General features: G+C 30.8%; 1 protein-coding gene across 4 annotated transcripts in view; it reads left to right on the forward strand.

The window, feature by feature from the left end:
• The first annotated feature begins 1144 nt into the window (after window positions 1-1144).
• Window positions 1145-18037, forward strand: part of LOC148280482 (monocarboxylate transporter 14) — a 144507-nt gene continuing 127614 nt past the window's right edge. For 2 of the 4 annotated variants that reach the window (XM_088228314.1, XM_088228316.1), the window contains exon 1: window positions 1145-1256. In XM_088228314.1, coding sequence (XP_088084440.1) covers window positions 1146-1256 — 111 coding nt within the window. In that variant the 5' untranslated portion in view covers window position 1145. Of the gene's footprint in view, window positions 1257-8847; window positions 9407-18037 lie in introns of those variants that run through there. The other 2 variants (XM_088228315.1, XM_088228318.1) reach the window with 1 other exon arrangement.

An 18037-nucleotide genomic window follows, 5' to 3' on the forward strand; every position in this document is an offset into this window, starting at 1 on the left:
ATTATGTGTAGAAGCCGTATTCAGCAAGCGAATTGCCTCAGTGAAGGATGAATTCTTACATGCATTTTATCCCGATATCCAGTGTTTTATATTTTTGTTGATATGCATTTGGGTCCTGGGAGTTATGTAATATCAATTGTACTTTGTAACTGTAAGTTATTAGATTTTTTTCTAGGCAATGTTGTCTGGGCGGATGAAGAATATTAAAATAGAACTAAAACCCGGGACGAATGTTTTTGACTCGATGGCCACTCTCTGGTGATACATCCTAAAAACTATCGAGTGAGATAAGACTAGGATTAGAACATTGGAGCTGTTTCGCACTGCTCAGGATATGAAAGCTTTCTTCCAGTGGTCGTCAACGCCGGGGGATCTGACATGACACGTGAAGAAGAAGAAGTAGATAAGTCCGCCTCGTAGTGCAATGGTTGGGGCGTTCGCTAACAATGCTTTAGGTCTTAGGTTCGAATCCTCGCAGAGTGGACGTGAAACTTTGATTTTAAAAGTGGTTTTCAGTGTAATACTTGGAAGCTAAAGCGTATGACTGATCGCTTTAATTTTCATGTAGCATAAATAATCAAGATACGGTGCACTCGTTTTTTTTTTAGGAATAACGGAATAAAAGAAGTAATAAAAAATACACTATAATAACAGCAATCAGACCATTCAAGAAAAAATATTTTTTTGCAAATGGCGGGAATCGAACCCGTGACACCAGTTTAACAGTTGGCCGTCTAACCAATTGAGCCACAGTGAATGTCCGATTACCTGTGTACCAATTCAATGCTTTATATTGAAATTATGATGATGATAAAATAAATAAAATATTAAACAAAATCAAATCAATAATTTTTGTTAGCAATAAACTTGCTCTTTATAAAAGTAGGTGCCTACATATAATAAAGCCTTTTGGTATAATGATTGGCGAGTTTGGCTACCGTGCATGATGTCTGGGGTTCGATATGACAAAAAAAACACGTTTGGAAACCAGGTAGGGGATGTTTTCGTATTCCAACGGTTGCCGAGGGGGGTTGCTGCGCGCGCACCTTATCGAGCGAGGCTCTGCGCCTGTCCCGTCCTCTGTCTCCCTCTGCCGGAGCCGTCCAGCTGGTCTGGACCTCTTCAGTCTGCAGCCAGTCGCGGGCATGGGACCGGCGCCCAGCCGGGATGTCCCTGGCGCCGGTGACATCGACTGTGACACTGAGGACATTGACGATGATGACGTTATCCGGCCGCGGCCGTTGCCTGACTATCTGGTAGGAAACACCATTTTGTAGCTGCAAATATTTAAAAAAAACTTATTCTCTGTCATAATTTGAAAAAAAAGTTCTATGTCATTATTTGAAAAAAATACTCTGTCGTCTTAGGCGTCTTTTCGGCGTCTATTCCGGCCGAATAAAACGTTTTGAATCTAGTTGAATTATTTAGACATATATTGACTTAATTTCAAATAAAATCATTTGATTATTATATTGTACGTTTTTACGCAAGCAATATATTTTCACGAGTATTTTTTTCTGTTACGGAATCAGATTAAGAGAGGTTATAAATTAATAAAAAAACTTGTAAAATTATGTATGTCATACTGCGAATATTAGAATTATTGTAATTCTTACCGATTATTCTAAAAAGTATTGGTATTATTAGTTAATTTAGTCGAAATAATTATAAAACTATACCACCACGATTCTAACAAGAATCCATTAACACTTTAAAAATATTTGTTTTGCTGTTATATTATATTAAATGCGAATAAACCAATGTGTAAACATAAACCAAAATTTACAAATTCGTAGAGCAATAAAATTTATGAACATGTCAACTTTTTTTCAAATATTTTTTGATTTCTTCTCATATTTTTATTGCGGGATATTAAAAACAAATCACAATGTTATAATCCTAAATTTATATAATTCACTGCTAAAAAATTAACATAACACACCTACACAAACAATTGTGCTATTATTGTAATTTTAATTTCGGTTTATCATTGTGTCTATTTTTATTTGAAGAGTAGGTCATAAAGGAGTGGTTAATAAATTGAGTGCACAACTTTTCCTTCCCGCCAAAATAATATAGAGCTGCATTATGGTGGGTTAGATTGCTTAGAAAATATTTTAAAACAGAAATTAATTTTTCAAAACTCTCAATTAAGTAGATACCTACTCTACATATAGATAACTCCCGCCATTTATATTAGAAAACTTTATTTATAATCATCATTATTCTCCTTTCGCACAGCATCGGTACACTAATCGCAGCGTATCTTGATAATTTTTGTTACGTGAAGGTGAGATGATCAGTCTTACGCATCACGTGCCAGTTAGGGCTTCCAGTCTCGACACAAATTTGAGTCTCGAGACTAAGGGGAGACTCGGAGACCAAGTCTCAAAATTTCTAGACTTTTCGAGACTTCGAGACAATTCGATACTAACGATAATTCGTAAGCAGTAGTAAATAATTTACACATAGCATACTTTTAATGAAACTTTTTTTTCAAATTAATACAATACCACTCAATTATCTCTATACCACCAAAAGTAGATCACACTAGCCTAACTAGAATAACATAACAGAAAAATCTTCTTAAACCAACAACTAGTAGGCTTTTAAAAGACTACGGCTTAGCCCCTTTCAAAGTAGCTTTTTTAGTAAAAAAAATAGGTAGACAAAAAACCTTATCTAGTCTGTCCAACTCTGCTTTAGCTATAGGTATGCTCAATGTTGGGGTTCTTTTTTCGGATTTTTAAAATCATTAATCACGTGGCTAAAGTTCAACTGTACCTTTGTGTTTAACGAAATGGAAAAATTTCCATCTGCACTAGATGCTTTCAATAATAAAAAGAAGATAGTTGTGGGATTATTAGGAGAAATTGCCAGATTTAGAAAAATTATCCAGGTTTTGGCAAAGTCGGCTAGCAACCAGTAGCCATCATGCTCCAGGTAAGAGTACGTATTCTGAAGGGCAGTTAAAATTTATCTTCAATATTATCCACAAAGTAAAATGAAGTTTTTTGTATGAAAAATATAATATGTTTACATTTTTTTTTCTAAACATGTTCAATTACCGGTTACCGATGAAGATACTTTGAATTCTCATACAAATATACACACTTGCGTGCATAAATACTGATATTAGTTTATACCGTCTCAGTATATACCGATGAAGATATTCGTTCATAATCGCGGCCCAGGGCCCCGATTACAATGGGAAGTTAATATTTATCTTCGATTTTATCTACAAAGTAAAATTAAGTTTTCTGTATGAAAATCAGAATATACATATGTACATTTTTTTCTTCTTAACATGTTCAATTAAAGGTTACCGACGAAGATACTTTAAATGTTCATTCAAATATACTCATTTTCGTACACAAATATCGATTTTTCTTTAAAGACAGTTGAAGATAACTCTCTTGACTTCCCATTGTAATCGGGGGCCAGATAGAGCTAAGATAAAAAATGCAGCATATATACGAGCAGCGCCGTACCAATCCAGCCTCAGTCTAATTAAAAATGGCAGTTTTGACTTGGCGAGCACATTTTTTGCTTTAGATTCTTAGTGTTACCTTCGCTAGAACTGAGATTGTAAAATTATACCTTCATTTTCATTACTATGTTATAAAAAACTAGCGGACCCGACATACGTTGTCTTGCCCAAACTTTAGTTTGCCCGCTATTAGCTGGTTCAGCAAACGTTTTTTCGATATTCGAATTTTCGATAAACTGTATACTAAGTGACATTTGATATTGAGTTTGACATTTCGATAACTTCGTTTCGTCATTGTGTGATTTGCTGTTGCCTAAAGCAAAATAAAAAAAGAGAGCAATATTTCGATATCCTGCGACGTTCAACTCTTGTTTTTACAGAGTTTGTTACTGATGGCAGCGCCACCTACCGGGTTCAATTATGAATCTAAACCGTCCAAAGAATTTAAATACACACAAAAAAATAATCAAAATCAGTCGAGCTGTTTAGGAGTTCAGTGACATACACACGTATAAAAGAATTATATATATATATAGATTTATAAAGATATGATATCGCCATCGTTATATTTTTTGATTAGTATGTAAATTAAGTGCTAGCAACGCATTCTCTACCCCTTGAGAGCGTTTAGAATCGTACTAATAGTCTCTAAATTTCGATACCAGCATCTTGAGAGTCTCGATATTGAAAATGTCTCGAGACTCGAAATTTCGAAAGTCTTAGTGTCAGTCCAGGGCCGCTATTGTGAACGGCTATCTTCATCGAGACGGACTACTGAGACAGTATAAACTAATATTGATATATATGTACTAAATATTGTATATTTGTGTGAAAATTCAAAGTATCTTTGTCAGAAACCGGTAATTGAACATGTTTAGAAAAAAAAAATGTAAACATAATGTAATATTTTTCATACATAAAACTTAATTTTACTTTGTAGATAGAATTGAAGATAAATTTCCCATCATAATCAAGGTCCAGGTATTATGAAATATTCTAGTGTAATAACACCTTTATAAATTAATGTTTCATGTTAACCCCGTCAGAATTGAACCTGATACCTCTAGCAAGGTAGGCCAATGCGTTGTCCATTTGACCACTAGGCGGACGATTTATTAAGGGTGCCTTACGGACAGTCAGCCAAAAGTTTTTTTTTTACTCTTTTGACTAAAAATAACAGTGTGTTGGAATGATACGATACTCGTAGCTACAAGTGGGTCTTGGCACGTCAGACTTGTGGAGGAGTCAGTGTGGCTCTTAGCTAAAAAAGTTTGGAGACTCCTGGTTTATAGTAGCTATAAGTACATAATAAATTCAGAAGAGCGGTCTTACCAAAAATAAATAATTTTTTTTGGTGATAATAATTATATGTAGATGTGTACATATGGTTTGTTCTTTTTTAAACGAGTTATTCCTGTTAAAATATTTTCGACAAACGTCCCCTTGCATACCTACCTAATATTTGCATGTACATTGTATACATACATACATTCGAATGTCCAAAAACTCAAAATATTACTTACATTAAAATTACGCGCCCAAAATATATATCAGATAACCATGGCAGAACTGACTCAACATAATGTTTCTTTTTTGTTTTTTTTCAAAAATATTTACACGATAGTCTTAAAATGAAAGTCCTGCTAAATAGTAAGCATACAACTCGTCAGCAGTTTCTTATTTTTTACTTCGATTTATCATACTTAACCTACATTAATAATAATTTTATTAGAAAAACATCACATCTTCTTCTTCACGTGTCATGTCGGGTCCTCCCGACGTTGACGATCACTTGGGAGAAAGCTTCCCTCCCTATCCTGAGCAGTGCGAAACAGCTCCTCCACAGTTCTAATCCTGGTTCATGCTCGGATGTTTCGAAGCCAGGAAAGCTGTTTTCTTCCAACCACTCTACGTCCCTCGATCTTCTCCTTCATGACAAGCTGAAGTATGGCATATTTATCACCTCTCAGCACATTACAAAAATATGAAATCTTACGGAGCTTAATAGTGGCGTAAAGCAGAATAATAATTATGGGTTATTGTAAAGTGTAAACTAACTAAATCTGAAAAATAATTACAAACATTTTTTAAAAATTCCAAATTTAAGTATGCAAAATTAACAAAAATTACATATGCGTAATAAAAAAATCTGGATCAACTAAAGCAATAATTTATTTTTAATTATTTAAAGTACCTATGTTCTCAAAAAAATATTTGTTTGATTCTCTCGGCAATTTATTAAACTGTTTGAAAGCTATGTGTTGCAAGAATTTAGTACTAAACTTAGTATCTTTCACATAACTACAATTCATCACTTTAAAACGGATTTAAAAAAACAGAAAACATTTTTGAGAATGGAATGTGGAAGTCTACGCATTTACAAGGCTTATGACCTGCCATTGGCTGGTTCGAGTGATCAGTGAATGTTATACAGTGTGTAACAATCACTACCCTGCCGTTTAAACATCTGTATTTATTCCATTTATCTGTCAGTTGATTTTTGTTAAATAAAGGAGCTCTCGATGATCGATATACGTGAGATTAAACTGAATTATTTTTTAATGCATTGAAATCATTTATTACTTCACTGATTATTTAATTTCCCATTATTTAAATGAATTATTTCAATGTGCTGCAAGGTTCCATATTGAGCCCTACTTTGTATATAATATATGTTACTGTTATGCGTAAACTGTTTAATAATGTCAAACATTATGTATACGCCGATGATACTGCTTTAGTCTCACAAGGATCTTAAAACTGCAGAGAATTTGCTGCGGGAAGACTTTGTGAATCTGCAAAAATGGTCCCATGACGCAGGTTTAATAATTAATTCTAAGAAAACCAAACTTATGCACATAGGATCACCTAACAATAAAATTAATGCAACATCATCAATTTTATTACATAAATATGCATGTATGCACATGCACAGTGATATTTTGCAATCGTACATGCATGAAAATATTGAGCAGTATGTGTATTTCGGTTTATCAATAGATTGTAATTTTTAATAGGATGTACTTGTAAGAAAATTGTGCAATCAATTAAGAGCAATAAGTAATAGAATGTATATATTAAAAGATTGTGTTGACTCTCATCAATTATACGGTACGTTATAACTTCCTGTAGCTCAATCACAAATAACTTTTGACGTGCTAATAAGCGACGTGATAACAATTTCTCACCATGGTTGTTTGTCGTATTCGCGATTACAATGCAACATCCGTGAACAGCTATTCTGAACCACTCTCGCGGCACGAGAAAACTGTTTTTCTCGTGTATTTACGTACAAAATACACGAGAAACTAATATTAATTATATTCAAACTTTGCAAAATTCCATGATCAAATTGCTACTACATAAAGATGTACACCGCCAGGGACAGAATATTTCAATATCATCAATGTGATAAATAAATTATCAGTAAGGGATTTACTTTGGAACAACTTCATTTGTCAGCATGCGTCGCATTCCGAGTATAAAGTTTCTTTTAGTAATCTTTGCATTGAAGTCCCCAATTATGATATTTATGTCATCACTTTTTGTCGATTTCAGAACATGTTTCATATAGTTTTTCAACTTCGTCATCATATTTACTGTCAGCTGGTGGTGCATATATTTGTATAATATTAACATTGAAAGGTCGTAAGTTTGGTTTTCTTAGAATTAATTATTAAACCTGCGTCATGGGACCATTTTTGCAGATTCACAAAGTCTTCCCGCAGCAAATTCTCTGCAGTTTTAAGATCCTTGTGAGACTAAAGCAGTATCATCGGCGTATACATAATGTTTGACATTATTAAACAGTTTACGCATAACAGTAACATATATTATATACAAAGTAGGGCTCAATATGGAACCTTGCAGCACATTGAAATAATTCATTACAATCATTTAAATAATGGGAAATTAAATAATCAATGAAGTAATAAATGATTTCAATGCATTAAAAAATAATTCAGTTTAATCTCACGTATATCGATCATCGAGAGCTCCTTTATTTAACAAAAATCAACTGACAGATAAATGGAATAAATACAGATGTTTAAACGGCAGGGTAGTGATTGTTACACACTGTGTAACATTCACTGATCACTCGAACCAGCCAATGGCAGGTCATAAGCCTTATAAATGCGTAGACTTCCACATTACATTCTCAAAAATGTTTTCTGTTTTTTTTTAAAATCCGTTTTAAAGTGATGAATTGTAGTTATGTGAAAGATACTAAGTTTAGTACTAAATTCTTGCAAAGCTTTCAAACGGTTTAATAAATTGCCGAGAAAATTAAACAAATATTTTTTTGAGAACATAGGTAGTTTAAATAATTAAAAATAAATTATTGCTTTAGTTGATCCAGATTTTTTTTTATGCATATGTAATTTTTGTTAATTTTGCATACTTTTGTTAAATTTGGAATTTTAAAAAATGTTTGTAATTATTTTTCAGATTTAGTTGTTAGTTTACACTTTACAATAGCCCATAATTATTATTCTGCTTTACATAATCGTTTAAGTATAATACTTCTATAAATAAATATTGTTATGTACCTACTTGTCCCTAAATTATTTTTTCCAACAACTCGTTGGGAATAATATACAAAGAACGTTATGTATTCTAAATAAATAAATAAATATTTTATTTCGACGTTGTGTTTTTCATTATTCTGACTAATTGTAGTATAAAAAATTAATAAAATAAGTTTAAAAAAATACAAATTTGAAGGAACTTACAATTTTTACAAACTAATTTTATGAGTATATGCGGATGACTCTAGTTACAATGTGACTATGTCAATAAATAATTTCGATGTTTTTTTAATTACCGTCCTATCGCTTTGCATTTTGCTTTTAGCTTGGAACTTTGTATTATAATGACGAAAAAATATTATTTTTACATACTGTGCAGATATGTAGACGCACCCGGAAGAGTATTGTAATTACTCGAGTGTTTATGCGTCGAGTTCATGTTTTAAGCTTTTGGAAAATGTCAATAGATGCCGTATCTGTAGACCACGAATAACACACATTTAATTAATATGAACTGAATTTTGAAATTTGGTACGTTAAAATATTTAAAAAAAAAGTGTATTTCCTATCTACCATAAAAAATATTTAATTATTTTAAAGTAAAATGGAAAAGTATATTCAAATCGGTTCTTGAAAAAGATATTGATACACGTCGATACCAAAAACAAACTAATGTCGATTAGCTGGATTATTTGAATATGTAAATCTGGAAATACTTGTTTATGTTATTAGATATTATGAACAAGTTCGTAATTTTATTGATATTTTCGCTGAGGAATTAAATGCAAAGCAAATTAACCGACAAGGAAATTCGCTCGAAGTAGAAGTATACGCGTGTTGCGTTTATATTTGAGTTGTGTATAATTTAAGAATCAGTTGCCTGGACTGCGCGCGCGCGGTTCGTCCGCCATCCGCCATAATAAGGAGCTGTCATTGTGTTGGCATTTTGAGATTTTATAAATACAAAACAATCACTTGTAATTGATTCCGCCCGTCGAATCAGTTTAAAAAATCTCAATACACGCCCAAAAATGTTAGCTACAGTGTGCGCGTATGTGTCGGTCCGTTACGATAGAATTCACACTCATTTTCTATATATTTAATACACAACGTCAGTATGGGGCTGTGATAAATGGATTTATGATTTTTATGTTTTAATATTTTTCTTTATCGGTATTTAATAATTTAAAGTGATTCTTACTTCGTTATTCCATTTAAATGTGTTGTTTAAGAAAGCGTAATTTTTTGTAGAAATTGTTACTTTTTTACGAAGTTTATTTATTGTTTACGTTTTTTGTGGGTTTCTGTGATTTTTAAAATGTCTAGATCGTCGTTGACAAATCTTCCACCGGGATCCCGTGGACCTAGGATCCGTCTCACCAGCAGAGTAAGTGAAATATTGCATAACGATCTTTGTAATGACAAGTTTAAGTTAAAATAACAATTAATCATTTATAAACAATATGTAATATTTGTCATAGAAGTTCCTCCATTTTCCACTGCTCTATTTCTGTATTCACGAACGCATTGTTTTAATATAATAAATTGTATGCTAAGGATTAGCAAATGTAGTGTAGATAATTCAGTTTTAAATCACATAATTTATTCACGGGGTACCTACACCATTAATGTGTTATCAGTAATAAAATATTACAACAACTATTTTCGATAGGTTGTTTACTATTGTGTGTAATCATCTATTTTTATGGGACATAAAACGTATGCATAATTAATCAACTACCTACCAACCGAAATCTGCAAATCAATAGTTTATTTATGATACTATCTTTGAATATTACCTCGTGCGAAACAACAATAATTCAAAAATGTCAAACATTTGCGTAATATACATGCACACATTGCACACGTGTTGACGATTTGCTGATTTACTGAGAATTGTAATATTTTGCTCATTTTCCTTGAATTGGAATAAAATCTAAAGGAAAATGTATACATAATATAATTCATTGCATACGAAAATATATTCATTTACGTGGAAACATATGTTCTATAATTTAAGTATGTAAGCAATTTGTTTGAAAAACGCCGCATCTATTCATTATTTTCATTTCTGACGAGAATATTTTACAATTCATTTCTTTGACGTACAAACATGATTTGGTTTTTATAAGATATATTTATTAATTTATTAACGGACATTGTCCATTTATACAATTCATCAGGTATTCATGGTACAATATAAGAATAGTTAACTATTGCTAATCGAAGCATAAAATGATTTATTATTATGTTTATGAAATTACATATTTTACCTTATAGATGTGCTACTATTATTACTTTATTGTATTATTTTGTATTTTTTACTATCAATTAATTACCGAACTGAATTATAAAATACCTATACATTTTAATAACATATTGCCTTGTACTATTACATAACTTTTCTACATTCCATTAATTCTTAACATGTATAAATTATAATTTTTTGTATTTTTTTATTATTATTTTGTACATTGTTTTGGTTATTTTGTATATTGTTTATATGTGTTTTTGATTTATATATAGAAGAGTCCCGACTTAACAAGGAATTTTCTAACAAGTCGGGACATTAAAAATATTATAATTGTGCCATGATAAAATTGTGTATTTTGTGCATTAAATAAAAAAATAAAAGTTAAAAACACTAAAAAAGAAAAGAAGCATTGACAAACATAAGAGATATTGAGACAAGATCTGAACTATTTATTTAGTGATTGTTTAAATCGTTGTAAACTTACAGAAAAAAAGTCCAGATCTTGCCCTGAGTTAACAATACGACATAGACGGGTCATTGGAGAATTAAGGCCAAAGTTTGTTCTATGCTGATCGATGAACAGTACTTTATTGTACTTCATATTAAAAATATATTAAAAAACAAATTAAATATAATGTAGCACTTTTTATACATAAAATAATTAAGGGGGTGAATAAAATAAAAACAATAATAAAATTTAACCAACAATGTCATACATATGAAACAAGGGGTAAAAAAAGAAGATAAGATTACCAATGAGGAGAAAACCAGAACTAAAAAATGAATAAAAACAAGCTTAAATTTCATATATACTTAAAGACAGCCATATTTATCGCAATAAAATAAGTATAAAACAACTTTGTTTTTAAACCTTTTTTTTTTTTTACCAACAATCTACTCCAACTTGATTTCCATTTTCTAATAGTGAGTTATTTACAACTTGTTGAAAATGCCCCCAAAATCGAAATATTTGGGTAATTACAAGAACGCACATATTTCCTTTAAAAACAAAAAAATCATAATAATATTATAAATAGGCGTTATATATATATTTTTTTATGTAATGAAGGAGAAATTAAAAATATACAAATTCTTCAAAATAAGACGATGAGGATTATACTCAAAAGAAATATCTATTCTAATGTAGAAAGAATGCACAAAGAAATTTGCTTGTTCACAGTAAAGCAGCAAATTAAATATAATGTAGCAATTTTTATACATAAAATAATTAAGGTGATGAATAAAAAAAAAACAATAATAAAATTTAACCAACAATGTCATACTTATGAAACAAGGGATAAAAAAAAGATAAGATTACCAATGAGGAGAAAAACAGAATCTCAAAACTCATTGTACAGGGAATGGAAGCTGTACAATGAGTTACCTGAAGAAATAAAGGAAATAGATAAAATCTAAATATTTAAAATTAATTTGAAAAAATACGTTACTGACAAATTTTGATAAAAACATTGTAATATTATTTAAAGTCGTCTGGATATTTTTATTTTTTTACAAAAAAGTAAGATAATCAGTCGTACGCTTCAAGCCCATATAAAATATTGCAGTGTAAAAACACCCATTCAATTCAATACTTCATGTCAACCATGTCGGGAATCGAACCCGAGACCTCTTTGGTAGTCAAACGTGCTGACCGTTACACTACGAGGCGGACCAACATTTTTCAATTGATTTTTTTTCATACTAAAAATCAATTTTATTATGTCAACAAATGAGTTACTTTTTAATATTTTAGTTTCATGAACTGCGATTTTAATTAAATTTAATTCTACAAACTTCATTGCCCCTTTAATGTGAGTTCGGAAAATTATGTGAAGGGGTTATGTTATGAAGGGGTTATGACTTTTAGTACAGGTGGCTTATTCTGTCACAATTTAATTTCGCAAGTTCGTTCTTTCGTCGTATATCCATCTCACTCTAACGTAATCAAAATCGTATTTCGCTCTCGTTCTCTCTCATTCGAAACGACTAAATTTACTAAAACTAAACTAATAAGTTCCAGAATAAAGCCACTGACTACAGATTCTACGGTGGGTTTTTATTTGGTAATAAATTATGATAAAAAAAAGACAATCGGTACTATTCGTATTAAAATCTGTTTAGAAATAAGGGGGACATAAAGGATTGAATTCTAGTCATTTGAATAATGCGAAAAACGAAAAATTCGTGACGTCATCAAGTATGACGACATTGAATGCGTGTGACGTCATCGATTGATTTCCCCAAAAGGTCTATGGTTTATATAGAGCTAAAGCCACACATTTCTATGGGCCGTTAGTTTATGCTTATGGCGCTCGAATCCTGTCACTTATCAAAAGTTGTTACAAAAGTATTAAAATATATTCAGCTAAAAGCTACGCTTACTGCGAACTGTGAAGTCCTTCATGATAAATCGAAATAAATTAAGAAGTTGTTAAAAAATACTTTAAAAAACAATAATAACCTCAAAATTTTACGTTTTTACTATCACCTGTCAATGTATGGAGTGCGGAAGGTAAAGTGGGACTGAAAGAAGTATAGACAAAAATATTATATCGTACACTCGTCTTTTTATTTCTATCTATGGCATTACCAACAATAAAATAAATGCATCAACCTTGTAATTCCTTAAAATAAATGCATCACTTCCGTGACTAAATTCATTGCCAACTTACGAAACTGCCGTTTTTGAGAGAGTGAATTTTGCAAATAAAATTTACTAACGAAATGATTAATTACTAACACTAAAAGAATCTTAAAAAACTCATTTATAAGTACAGTAGATGTTTTGAGATTTGTCACTTTTTTAATGAGCAGCCTCTTGAATATAAAAGTTGTTAGCTTGCCCTTTGTATGTGAAATTAAAGGGTGGCCCGTCTCGCTTCAAACAAAGAAAATCCAAACAATGTCAGTGAACATTCAAATACAAATTTCTGTGTACGTAAATTTTATTTATGACAGCCAAATCAGTCGAAAATATAAGAACAACTAAAATTATGAACGCATGAATCATGTAAAAGAACAAATTAATATTATTAATTTTCCTCGAAATCTGTGTTTTGAATCATAGCATTCTGCGAACGATATAACTTTACTTATTTGTTTGAAGCCTTTGGCACAAATATAATGAACTGATTTTACTCACTATATTCTATGATATATGTTACTATACGAGTATTCACTATATTCTGAGAAATGTAAATGTCTAAATTTGTTGCAACAGAGAGGGAAAATACTTTTGAGAAGGGAATATAAAAGTCTACGCATTTACAGGGCTTGTGACCTGTCTTTGGCTGATTTAAGTGGCCCCTTTACACACTGTGTAACATTCACCATTCTATCTATGTTTAAACATTCACATTTCCTCAACTCTTCCGTCTGTTTTTGTTAAGTAAATGAGCTAAAACCTTTATCATGTGGATGAGATTTATCCGGCTGAACCAATTCACCTACTAGACAACGCCTGAAAACAATTTTCCTATTTTTATATTTCTTCTTTTACCAGTTAGTTAATTCAACAATGTTTTGAAGGGAATATGCCTAGACTTCCATATTTCCGTCTCAAAAATGTTTTCCCTCTCTGTTGCAACCAATTTAGAAATGAACGACTCCCTAGGGAGGAAAACCAGTCTGTCCGCGAACATTTGGACATACTTAAAAACATTGTTTAATGTAAATGTATTTGAAGTGAATATTGTGAGCACTTGAGATAGTATTCTGAACGTTATCGTTGGGGTAGATAACGCTTTGCTAGTTCGTAATTTACGTACCGATTACGCGCTAAAAAGAAGCGTTCTCTACGCTTGCGGTAGCGTTCATAATAACCACCCAGGGGTGCTATTATAGATCTTATCGCGGGGGTAGAGAAGAAATAAATTTGGCGATTTTTTTCATGCGCATATATGACCACACTGATGATTAAACGTTAAATTATGTATTAAACTGTTTAAAAAACGGAAAAAATGCAGTTTTGTAAATTAAACCTAGGATTAATTAAGTGTTTCGGGTAACGAATGCTTAAGGTCTTAATAATGTTCCGAATGAAAATCAGCATGTTTGATTTCACTTGTTCATATTTATTTGACGTTTAATCATCAGTGTGGCCATATATGAAGCAACGTGAAAACGCATGCAAAAAATAAAAAAAACCAAATTTATCTCTAGGGGGTATTGAAAGCATCCACAACATACTCGAATCCGTTTTGGATTTACTCGTACAAGCAAGCATTTTTTTTTCATTACGAATTGTACCACAACTTAATATGTATGATTTTTATTAAGAAACTTCGCTGGTCTGTCCTTAAACCGTATCTTTTTTATGTTATTGTATCATTGTCGACTGCTTGTTTCTGTAAAATAAATAAATAAGCAAATAAATGATTAAAAAGGTTTATTATTATTTATTATAAAGCTTTATATACTCGTAAATGTATAGATTGTCTAGTAACGTCACATTTGCATTTCAGTATCTATTAATTCATAAAATGAATAAGGTATTCTTTTTCTTTAGAGTTATTTACATACACGTATCAATTATAATAATTAAAATAATCAATTAGTTTTATTCCACTCTTATTTATAGTTTTTACCAGTGATCGGGTTTCGTCGTGACCGACATATTAATATAAAAAATTTTCTCATTCTATTTTTTATGTAGAAATCTAATTTTACTTCGTAGATAAAATACGGGCCCTGGACTCACGGGACTGCTACCAGAAGCGTAAAACTGATCACCTTACCTTCCATGTAACAAAATTGATCCAGATTAGCTGTAATTGAAGTGCCGAATGCACCAATAAGTGCGAATAGGAAAATAAAGATGATAAAAATATCATACATGAAAGTAATCGTTTGTTTGATATAAAATTATAAAATATATTTTTAGTTGTATCTTATTATTTGTATAGCTACTAATAAAGTATACTGTATATAATCTTAATAATTTGGCATAAATATTTTGAAATGTAAAGCATTTTCAAAGTAAAAAATATCTTACTGTTAAAATAAAATTAATATGTTTTAATATCGCACATCCGATAAAATAGTTATAACTCATAAAACAGAATTTCCAGGAGAGCCAAAAAACTAACATTGTCTTAAAGCCATTTATTTTTCATTAAGTATTTTATTTTACTTTCCACCCTTTAAATCAATGCCGATGTGTAATATATATATATATACATATATGAATAGATTTGTCTTAAAAAATGCAATAACATTATTAATAAAAATCTTGAATGTAACAAAGAAAATAATTCAAATAAAAATCGTTTTTTTTCGGATTTTTATCGGATGACCTTGTTTAGTGAAAATGATAAATGAGAAAAATGAAATTGAATAGTTCAGAATGAATAATAAATAAATAAAATATCATTACTTCGTCCAAAAGTGTAAAGGGTACTGTAATTGGAACGCGATATGCTATAATATTATATCGATCCTTTTCACGATTGTTCCTAAACCATCACCGACGTGTAAACCATTATACCACTCGGCGAAAAATGTTTTAATAACATTATTAACAGTTTTAAGACATCTCAATCATGTCGTAATTTTGATAAATATCTATGAAATAACATAAACATGTATTAAATGTATTTTTGTAAATAAATTAAATATAAAATGATATATTTTCAGTATAAATTGTGCGTGCCAGTTATGGTTATCTGTTCTTCATAGCTTATCTATAACAATCGTCGACATATTTTTATATCGAGTTTATTATGCGATAAGGAGAATTTTATTAATTGCATTAGTTCTCACCCATACATGAGCACGCACTAATTAATTGCAAGGTAACTACTATCTGCTAAACCCACATAATAAATATTGGGTACTAAATATTTTTCTTCGGGACGCCTTCTGAAAAGAGACACCCGTCACCTTTCCTCGTCCTTTACCAGCAATTTTTCCACGTTATCTCTTCGCCTCGTAAAGTGGCTGATGAACCTGAGAATTCAACACCCGATGCTTGGATTATAGAAACATTAGTCCTACGGGCTGTCCATGGTATTCCGGAATGTCCGGTTTCAAAACATGACTTTTGTCAAGACTTAAAATAAACTAACACTAAATATCTGTACTTCAGAGGCAGACGGATGCAAATCCAAACATCAATTGCTCAACCAAAGCCTAAAGAATCTACTTTCTCTAAGTGATTTCTAAAAATTTATATAACTCTTTGTATTTTCAGTATCTTACTACATTGGTTCTTGCATTAGAAGACTTACATTTCTTTAAAATCAATGGACATGATCATAAACTAGATACGAATATCAAAATGTCATTTCATCAAAATCTGGATTTGCATCCGTCTGCCTCCGAGGCAGAGATATTTTGGTTCAATGTTTGTAGACAAAGAAACAACCGGACGGCAGATTAACTTTATTTAGTGATTTCACACAAAGAATATCTGTACCTCAGAGGCAGACGGATGCAAATCCAGAATTTGATGAAATGACATTTCGATTTTCGTATCCAGTTTATGATCACATCCATTGATTTTGAAGAAATGTAAGTCTTTTATTGAAAGAACCAATTGATAAAGATACTGAAATACAAATTAATGCTATAAATTATTAGAAATCACTTAGAGAAAGTAGATTCTTTAGGCTTTTGATGAACATTTGGCGTTTGGATTTGCATCCGTCTGCCTTTTTTTATTTTAAAAAAAATTTAAATCTTAAAGTAGGGCACACATATCATACATATTGTTATGTGTGTTCTAATAATAACATTGCAAATATATTTAATTTATAAATTGTTTATCACATATGTCTTGACCATTATTTTAAATTTTGATATGTTTTTTTCTTCATAAACATTTTTTTCCATTTCGTAATACTTTTTAATTGCTTTAAATAAAATTGAATTTTGTGACTTTGCCTTTTTCCTAAATGGAAGTCTAATTTTGTTCTTTTCTCTAGTATTGTGATCGTGTTCATGCTGGTTCCGATCAATTTTTTTCCAAATTCTGTTTTTTTATTAGAGTTTATAATTTTATGAACAAATATCATTGTATTGTAAAATATTCTTTGTTTATATGTTAATAATTTCATTTCATTTACCATCGACTTTACCCTCGTGTATCTGTTTTTTTTCAAAATGATTCTAAAGGCTTTATTTTGTAATACAGTTAGTTTATATATGTTTTCTTTGTTTGATAAAAATAAAATGCTACTACAGTAGTTAACGTGTGGTTCAATAATTGCTTTGTAAATAGTTTTGCAAGAGTCCTTATCAATAAATCTTCTGATCCTTCCCAAAATTGATATTTTTTTTGCAATCTTATTTATTACCATCTTAGCGTTTTGGTGAAATGTAAGTTTTGAATCCAACATTACACCTAAATATTTAATTTCAGTGACTTCATTAAGTTTTTCATTTTCTATTACAATTGATGGTGTAATTTCTATTCTTTTGTTTCCTATATTCATATATTTAGTTTTGTTAACATTTAATTTTAATTTATTAATTTTTAGCCACAGTGATACATTATTAAGATCATGATTTAGTCTGATCTTTAAGGTACAGAATTATTTAATTATATTATTTAACGTGGAAAATCACAAAGTTAGTGTTTTAAATAAGAATTTTATTAATTATATAATATGTCTATTTTTGTCAGCTGACTCTCCTGACGTCCTGACTCGTGAACTCACACATACACTTTAACAGGGCCAATGATTCGCCCAGTTTTCTGGTGATTCAGTTGACTATTTTTTTTTTTTTTTTCACAAAGATTCTGATTTTCTTTAAGCCACAAGT

Source organism: Micrasema longulum, unplaced genomic scaffold (assembly GCF_059751315.1).
Source record: "Micrasema longulum isolate JH-2025_06_02 unplaced genomic scaffold, ASM5975131v1 h1tg000576l, whole genome shotgun sequence".
NCBI classification, from domain to species: Eukaryota; Metazoa; Arthropoda; class Insecta; order Trichoptera; family Brachycentridae; genus Micrasema; species Micrasema longulum.